This window comes from Amblyomma americanum, chromosome 9 (assembly GCF_052857255.1).
Source record: "Amblyomma americanum isolate KBUSLIRL-KWMA chromosome 9, ASM5285725v1, whole genome shotgun sequence".
NCBI classification, from domain to species: domain Eukaryota; kingdom Metazoa; phylum Arthropoda; class Arachnida; order Ixodida; family Ixodidae; genus Amblyomma; species Amblyomma americanum.
The window spans coordinates 112,361,997-112,371,722 of record NC_135505.1 but is presented as its reverse complement, the minus strand read 5'-3'; the positions used below and the strand labels follow the sequence as shown (position 1 = coordinate 112,371,722).

General features: G+C 46.0%; 1 protein-coding gene across 1 annotated transcript in view; it reads left to right on the top strand.

The window, feature by feature from the left end:
- The first annotated feature begins 216 nt into the window (after window positions 1-216).
- LOC144103596 (uncharacterized) overlaps window positions 217-9,726 on the top strand; it is a 32,769-nt gene continuing 23,259 nt past the window's right edge. The window contains exons 1-3 of the mRNA XM_077636270.1: window positions 217-316; window positions 4,001-4,177; window positions 7,827-8,085. Coding sequence (XP_077492396.1) covers window positions 217-316; window positions 4,001-4,177; window positions 7,827-8,085 — 536 coding nt within the window. The remainder of the gene's footprint in view (window positions 317-4,000; window positions 4,178-7,826; window positions 8,086-9,726) is intronic.

Below are 9,726 nucleotides of genomic sequence, written 5' to 3'. Positions count from 1 at the left end.
ATTACCTGCAGTATTTCAGTAGAACTTGGTGATGAGCTAATTGGTCATTCAATATTTAAAGACTGTATGTAGCGCCATTAGGCAGACCACAGAGGGCACGACACAACAAAGAAGAAAGCTACTAACCCTATTAACGCTAAGTGTTAATGGAAGTAGTTAAGTAAGCCCTGTTTGAAGTGATGTTCGACAATAACTCTACGCCTGTAGATACCTGCCATGCTGTTCTTTTCCTTTCTCGCCAGCATATTCACAAAGATCGGAATCCTCGTTATCCTGATTTTGCTCCTACTCATCGGCGTCGTTTATATCGGACGATGTGAGTTGCTTCTTTTTTTCTCTACTGCATAGGAACTTCTATAGCAAATTGCAGATGACTGTCTATTCGGCTTTTGTTCTAAAGAGAAACGTGAAACAGTGATGCCAACTAGAGCTTAACCATCCATCGCGTCCTGTCTGAGGCCCTTGGCGAAAGCCTACCTAAATGACTTAGTGGCCGAGGGTGTAATCTAACAGGTGCGGTGTATTCCAAAGATTGAATTTCCCATTTATTCATTGCGTCTATCAAGTCCAACATTCTGGGATAAAAACTGAGTATTAGAAAAACTTAATGTACTATAATATAGAAATATTGAAGATAATGGCCCATTCTTCAGACATGTAGCAAAATCTTTTTTTGATAGTGTTTTCATCGCTCGCATCGAGCAGTTAGGACTGTCATAAGAAACCAAAGGGAGACGCTTTTGACGATAGCAAAATTGTTAACAGCAAAAAAAAAAAAAATACGCAAGCCTGCCGACCGGAGATATGCGGGTATATTGATTGTTATAGTGAAATCTTACATATATGAAAAAAACTGCGTTGGTAACCTCCTGCTAAAAAATGCTTTTGTCCATAATTGTTCAGTACGATCTCTTGTAGGTGCCAGATGTGTAGTGGAACATTGGGGATCTCAAGCAAAGGTTCAAATGAATAGATATGTAAAGGAACGCTTGCAAAGTACAGACGCAGGTTTGCATTGTAATCAGGGAGACCGCACACTTGCATCGCATTAATCGATCAGGGTTAAGACAACCCAGTAAATATCAGTGCGCATCTGTTTTTACTTGCCTTTTGCGAATACTGGGAATTGCCAAATAGTGAAACGAACACCCTCCTATATCATTCGTGGAACGAATGAAATAGTGCGTGCAGAAATTTATTTGAAACGAATGGAACATAATGTCAAGTTCTGATATACTTTTGGAGTAATAGGAACAAACATTGAATAAGGCGCGCTGTATCTTTCTTGGACGAGTATTTATATAAAAAAGGAGTCCGCTTCTCCGAAGGAGAGTAGCACGCGACCAGCAGGTTGCGTGGACTTCACGATGGTCACACATGGTCGCCACGTTTGCACAACGCGATTTCTGCAGGCAGATTTCCGCAAACCCTGCGTTGAGGCCCAATATCGGAGGGCATGATTCGCTCATATCCTGAGATGTGGCACTAGATTCTTCACTGCAGTAATCAGTGGCAAGGCAATTTCCCTTTGCGTTTAACTTGACTGTCATTACGTCATTAACAGGCCCTTTTCGTTATCCTCTACTGCAGATGAGTGCTTCATATTTTGACAGCTATAGCTATAATTCGGTTATCAATTTACGCCGGGGCCGGGGGGGGGGGGGGGTATGAGGTTGAGAAGTTTGCGGAAATACGGTGGCCGCAGCGGCCAAATGGTAGGGTTAAGTGCAGAGACATGGGAGAGGCCTTTACCCTGCAGTGGGCGCAGTCAGGCTGATGATGTGCCTCACTATTTCGTGCGAATATTCGTCTTGTGCGAATATTCCTAAAAGTATTCGATTCGTATTCGATACTGTTTTTAGAAACACTATATGTATTCGATTCAGTTTCGAGAGTAAAACTCACGTGCCCGTAGTTTTGACGTCCATGCTTCGACAACGACTAGAACTATACTTCGAACTCCGACAAGTCCCCTTCATGGATTCACGGCTACATTACAACAGCTGCCCTGTTAAGCCCGTACCCACGTCCATTGGAGATGGGGTCCCTGCAACCGCATCTAGCCAATTGCAGTACGCAATACTCGCATCATATTTTTTTTGCAGCAGAAGCTTTTCGTGTCACTGGAGGTTGAGGGAACGTCAAGATAACCACGTCGTATTCTGTCCTCTTTGCAAAGTTCTTTCACTAGCGCATAGAACTTGAAGCTGACTAGGGCATTGGGCTAAGGCAAAGAAGGGACTGGTAAAATCAAAATTAGCGGTACACTACAGGTCATGCTTAAGGTAACGTTAACGCGACAGGGTTAACGGCTAGCTGCTACTTTATTAACTAGTACCTATTTCTAATCACACACACTCATTAGCATACATCAGCAGGCGTACTAGACCACGTGACAGACAAGACACACAAGGTCTCCCGTTAAGTCGAGCGAACGTGCGGGTTAGTGTAGCCCAGGGTTAGTGTAGCCGACTCGAAATCTGAGGTTCTTGGGTTCGATTCCCGAGTATTATCCAAAATTTTTTTTTCAGGATAATTAATATACTTTAAATCCTTAAATGTCAAAATCCTGGGGTGATGGTACGACCTTAGAGTCAAAATTTGAGTTCTGTTTTATCATTTCCTTACTACAGCTGAACGTTAGAAGTGGCAACCCTCTCGTTCAATCCTGAATTAGTGTGATGACGCTCACTGCTTCATGGCGGAACGTCCGCTCTGGCACAGTCGCGTTAAAAACGCACAATTTGCCGTAATTTCATGCTGATGTATCTATAGAACATCTATAGAACATAGACACGCGTGCACATAGAACATAGCAAGGAGCAAAACAATCTGCTTTCACTGAGCCCAAAACAAGTTGCAGTTTTTCTCAATTACCTTCAGAAATACTGCGCATTGACAGAGTTTTCGAGAGAGAATGCTTGAAAGCCAAAAAACTTTGAAGGGTTCTACTTTGGAATGAACTTTCAGGGCCAGGTGTACGAGTCAGGTATGTGACTGAGCCATGACTGTCATGTGTAACGGGGCCATGTTCATGCCTAAGTGTTGTAATTCCTTGCGTGGCTCGTTGCCAGTTATTAATCACTTGGCAATTTGTTCACGACTCGTGATTCATGTTACACGGCGTCATCTGCACGTGAGTGTGACTCACACGTCTCATGGCATGCGTTACATTGAGGCCAAAAAAGAAATAGCTCTGCCTTAATCGCATGAGGTGATAGAGTTGAAGGGTTAATGCCCATATATCCGAAATTTGTCATTGTCGACTTCACATTCATAGTTCTATGGGAATGCGCGTACCTCTCCTGGTACAGGCTGCAGCGGTTAAGCGATGCGCCACTGCCCCTGCGGTGGCAGCTGCTGCCACCGTTGGGTTCTGTGCGACGCTCGTTACTGTTACCGAACAACCTCTCGCGACAATTCATCAGTTAAACTCCCGCCGCTACGGTGGTCAGTTTGCCCACTATTCGGTGGACAGGTCGTGATGACGCCACAAGGTCACGTGATCAAGGTGGCCCACCTAGATTCCTTAACCAAGATTTGTCCCTCACAACGCCCACGACGACCACCCAAGCAGCACAGGTAATCAGCCCAATATTGAAAATGCATTGGCAAAAGTTGGCCCCACAAAGGGCCAATGTGAAACCTTCCTTTTCCAATATTGGGCGAATTACCTGTGCTGCTTGGGTACGACGAAGCCGTATTTTCTACCGAATGGGAGTCATAGCGCTATCGCGTTAATAATAGCCCCCTGCGCACACCGCATCAATAGTAGAACATTGTTAATTCACTGATGGTAATTCGAATGGTCAATGCACTGATGTCGGTCACGTAATGGTGTCATTTCATGCAAACGATCATGTCTCGATACGGTAAGCCTTTACTAATTGAACATTAGCCCTGTAATTTTCACTCCTGCTTCTACAGTGTATTTTACTGGTCATTCGATGATGATGCTGCCTGACAGTCGCGGTGGCGCCCTCTGTTGCCGTTTTTATAGCGAGCGAACACGACACGGTCAACGAGAACGCGGACGAAGACGGCAGCGGGGGTGGTGGGGGCGGTGGCGGTGGCTTAATCATCAAGGCTACCAAGCCCACACCTAAGGCGACACCTTTCACCCGCAAGAAAACCCGCGCTGATGTTACTACGTCGCCCACCCCGGATAATTTCGCCGGTAAGCCGATCTGTCAAATGTTGTTTTTTTATCTCCACAAGTATGATCTCTAGCCGCCAGCTATTAATGAAGCTGACGGCTTCATTTGAGGTATGCGTGATCCAAAGACTTTTCTTATCGACTGTACGCAACGGTGGCGGGAGATCCAGCCTTGGGGGACACCCACGAGCCATTGCAGTTGGTCTGTAATAATAGACAGCCGCGTTCCAATGCCAAAGGTGCTACTTTCATTGACAACAGAGCTTTTATTCGCTGTAGAGGTAAAAAGTAACGTATAATTGTCGAGACCATAGGCCGTCTATGCAAGCAAACAATGATGTGGAGAAACACCTATTCGCACGCCAAGCCTACGCTTCACGGTAGTTCACTTTGAAGCCCCGAACAACAAATTCTTATCGAAATTGACGTCACGAATTTGACGGAGTGGCGGAACACCATTTTTAATTTTCAGTCAGACTTACTCAGCACTAAATACTTCTTTTGTTGTAGGACTTACTTGTACAATAAAGATACATATTCATAGCCACAAAGATATGTATAATTGGCTTTACGCAGACCGCTGTTAAAGGCCAGTGCCCTGGGTGTGGTGTCGTTGTAGTAGTAGTAGTAGTTGTAGTAATATTGTAGTAGTAGTAATAGCAGTAATAGTAGTAGTAATGGTGGTAGTAGTTGTAGTACTAGGAGTAGTAGTAGTAGCAGCAGTAGTAGTAATAAAGTACTAGTAGTATCAGTAGTAGTGATAGCAGTAGTTGTAGTAGTAGTAGCAGCAGCAGTAGTAGTAGGAGTAATAGTAGTAGGTGTAGTAATATAGTAGTAGTAGTAGTAGTAGTAACAGTAGTAGCAGTAGTAGTAGTAGCAGCAGCAGGAGGAGTAGTAATATTAATAGTTCGCAGGTTCAAATAGTAGACGCGCGTTAGATCCCGGCCGTGGCGGTCTAATTTCGATGGAGGCGAAATGTTGAGGCTCGTGTACCGTGCGATGTCAGTGCACGTTAAAGAACCCCAGGTGCTCCAAATTTCCGGAGCCCTCCACTACGGATTCCCTCATAGCCTGAGCCGCTTTCGGACGTTAAATCCCTGTAAACCGTAAACCAGTATTAATAGTAATAGTAGTAGTAGTAGTAGTGGTGGTGGTGGCAGTAATAGTAGTAGTAATAGTAGTAGTAGTAGTAATGCGTAACTGGAGGGTTATTGCCTCGGTAATCACTCGGAGGTTAGTTAACATTGAAGGAGGAGTATATGACGAGAGCGGAGAAACGCAGAACTAGGGAGTGGTTACCACGAGAACCACTTGACGGGTCGTAACAGTGGAGAGGCGACGTCGTAGCGAGCACCAAGAATGCGCAACCACACGGTGCCTGCCACGGGAACCACCCCTCGAGAGGTAACCATGAAAAGAGGGAGAAAGCGGCGTTTTTCCATGCAATGTGGATGGTATGGCGAGAGAATAGGGATGCGTAACTTCGGGGGGGGGGGGGGGGGGGTACTATGGCAGAGATAGAGAAAGTATGCGAGAGCAGAAAAATTACCATCCGAAGGAGGAGCTCAGTGGCGGAGCCATCGCGCGCCTGGAGCGGCGGACTAGAGACAACCGCTAGTCAAAGAACGAGTATCGGTGGAAAAGTAAAAAATTGGTAGAGGTTTAACTTAGTTAAACCGAGCAGACGCGCGAAAGCAGGTGGTTATTTTTCACTTGCGTGAGGCACCCGAGCTCCGCCTCAAGGGCATGACGCGATGTATTTTGTGGTTTAACGTCCGTATATGCAGAATTGCTCATTCTCTACTCAACATTCATAAATGGCGGCATGTCCTCATACCACAACCAGCGCAGTGGGGCCGCGGTTGAGTGATGCGCCTCTGCACAGGCAGGTGGCTGCTCCTATCACAGACACCCGTAGGGATTGTGCGATCCAAGTTGTTCAAGGATGCACTGACGGTACCCTATTGAAAACCAGGGGTAGTAAAGCTTTCACTTCAAAAGATCGGTTTATTTTGTATATGCAAGTCGCTCTAAACTTTTTCTACCTCAGTGCATAGCGAAGCAAAAAAATCACGGCCGATTTAGCTTGGAGCAAATCACGAATCATTGTGCGCTGGCACGGTTAGGCCTAGTTTTGCATGGTTGTCTTGGCTATTCAATGATTTTGCTTGATTCGAACTGGCTTACCCTGGTTGATGTATCATATGATGTAAGTTTGCGTGATATTGCATCATTTTAGACTTGCTGTAGTAGAATCTTTCATTCTCTACATTCAGAAATGCCTTGGAGTCCTCATACCACTCATGGTGACTGGTGCGGCGGTTAAGCGACGCGCCATGGCCCTGCGATGACAGGTGCTGCCATTGGTAGGGCTTGTGAGATACAGGTTGCTCTTCCCGATGGGCAGGCTGAGGTGCAGTTACAAGGTCACGTGACCTAGGTTCCCACCAGCCACCCAGGTGATTGGCACCCAGTTCGTTCGGGTCGCGAAGGGACCCAACTGACTGACAACGGCTTCTCGGTGGGGTGGAAGCTCTAGTGCTAGTGCACTCAAATAATCCACTCTCTAAACACAAATACGTCTATATGGGAGTAAGAAGGGAGTTAACTGTCCTCTAATGCACTCTTTTAAAAAGGAAGTGCGCTAAAGGTCACCTTACTCCCTTTTCACTCTTCTCTGTTCAGAGTGCAAATGCGGTCGCTCAATCTCGCTCAATCTTTTTCTGCCTTCATCCGAGGCTAAACTACCGCATTGTGGTGTGAATGCTGGTTTCAGTACAGCACTGCGAAAACCTGCCCCGTAATCTGCGAAGCTCGATCGAGTTATATGTGAACTATACATCTTCGCATGGCTGTTGCCTTTCTTTCGCCTCAAAATGGGCCATATTACAGCTGAATTCATTTCTGACAAGCGGGAGGCATAACCGAAATACACCGCTTCTTTAGAACTCTAACTTGAAACCTCAAAACATGGCTTGATATATTTATTAGCCCAATGTTTAAATACTGGATATTCTGGATATTCTGGAAGAGCTGGATATTCTTGGGTACAACGTAGTTAAAGTCTAAGCTATAGCAACTTAACATAAATATGATTATCAGCCCAGTGTTTAATTACTGAGGTAAGTTTTATTACCTTTATCCACGGTGATTATGTTTGATACATAAATTTTGCAGCCTCACATTCCTAACAAGTCGCTTTTTGATGTTTGTCTCATAAAAATTGTCCTTGTAGTCATGTAGTCTTTCAGTAAGATTAGGTTGATCAAGGTGTGTACTGTTCCACATTTGGCGTGCTCGAAACTACAGAGCATGTTTTAGCGGCGTGCCCAGCATATGCACGAGAAAGACTCATGTTAGCATCTACTTTGAAGTCTTTTGAGAGGAGACCCCTCTCGGAGGATTTGATCCTAGGCGCTTGGACAGAGTTCTAAAACTCTACAGGCAACGTGGGCGCTGTCACGCTTCTTTAGTCACACAGGCCTTGACTCGCGTTTGTGATGTCAGAAAATGTGTCTTGTCTTTTCTCATCTGCCTTCTCCCATCATCAGCTCATGACCCTCTTTTTTCTCCTCTTCCCCTTCCCCAGTGCCGAGTAGCAGGCCAGATATTCTCTTCCGGCCAACCTCTCTGCCTTTCCCGTCAATAAATCCTCTCTCTCTTGACGCAGAGCCACCAACGACTGCTCGCCTGAAACCCAAGCCTGTCGTGGACTCTCACTTGGATATCATTTTCTGCACGGTGAGCCACCGGGCCCTCTATGAGCACCAGATGCCTCCGGACGGCGTCTGCGACTTCCTGGCCTACATGGACGTCTGGGTCGAAGCTGCGGCGGTGCGCAGCCAATACGATCCCGCTAGCCTGGACGAGTTCAAAAGTCACGCCAAGGCCGCGCAGAAGACAAGGCATGGCGTCTCCTTCAGCTACCAGTGAGCAAGAGTTGAGGCCTCTTTTCGGCGCCATAGCGTCAGGTGGTCTGAAGGAAAAGCGTCTCCTCCTTTCAGGGTTGCTCCCTCCGCAGACTAACCCTTTACCCCAGCGAACAGTGATTCTCAGTGATTAGTCCCGTCGAGCGCAGAGCCTCTAATTTTAAGAGCGTTACATCTCATTCATCATGTTTCTTGATTTCTTGAGGATGCTACTACCCCCCTTCGGCGTGAAATTTTCCATGTCCGAGAAATGCAAGATGACGGCCGCCGTAGCAAATCAATATGGCAACCCAATTGGTGATTGATTGTGACGTAATTAGTATATCGAATCGGTGATTGATTGGTGACGCCACTGCTTTTGGTGACGTCATAATAATCACGTCACTGTATTTAATCGCTTATAGCTCAGTAATTAATGAGGTCATCATAAAGAAAATTATATATTTGTATTCCTCTAGATGAGCAGAACACGTTAAAGACCAGAACTAACTAATGAAATTAATATTTTGTTGTGGTAGGCTTGTACTTAATTGCTTATAATTAAATAACCGATATCACTGTGATCTAACTAATTGCATATTTGTAACGGGCTCGATGTGTAGAACATGTTAACACCAACATCGCCTAATTAGGTTAATGTTTAGTTATGGTTAGGCTTAACATGGCGGCCAGGCCAAGTCAGCAGTCGACAGCTCAATCACGTGGTAACACATCGCATGACGATAGATTACACTACCAAACAGCTAACGCTCGTTACTTCAACGTCTTCTAGACGGTGGCGGCATATTTTTTCCCTATATGATTCTTCTTCTGCAGTAACCCTTGTGACAACCGCGTGGTTTCTGCGCTGTGGCGCGGGTTTTACAGCGGAAGCTCTACTGCGCTAGTGCGACCCAAAGTTTCGGCGAGTGTTTCGGGAGCCTCGAGTAGAGGCTTTTCGTCTTACACAGCATTAACAACTAGCCCGCACCCGCACCTTACTAAACCTCGAATAGAGCAGCATTAGGTTAGCGACGGCCTCCCTGGCTACCGGTCCTGCGCTCAGACACAGGTGGTCGCTGCGCCGAGCTCCGTGCTTCGCCACGGCGGTGCTCCGCTGGATCGCTAGACTAAGATAGAATATAGGAGAATATAGGCGTGTACTAGTTGATGTGGTTAACCATGATGATGTCATAGTATAGTAATGAGCATACTGAGCAGTAAACATAAGAATGCTCACATGTAATACATCACTGCAAAGAGGAAGTTTAGCCTAAGTAACACTACTTACAGATTAATTACCATAATTAACCAGTGCTAAACACGTGACGTGATCTTCAGCTTGACCTTGAAAAAGATTGCAGCGAAATGTAAGAACAATGGGTGAACGGTTGACGTCATATACGGTATAGTGCCATGTAAGTCACGTGACTTAGTATGACGTCAATCGGCGGGTTGAAAAGGCACCTAGCGAGGCTGCTCTCGCCACAGACGGCAGTAACATGGACGGGAAAGAAGACGCAGTCGCTTAGGCGAGCTCCGGTGCTGGCAGCTGTCCGCAACGCACTCAATGGTTTGGTTTGGTTTGGTTTGGTTTATGGGGGCTCAACGTACCAAAGTGACTCAAGCTATGAGGGAAGCCCTAGCCAAGGGCTCCCAAAA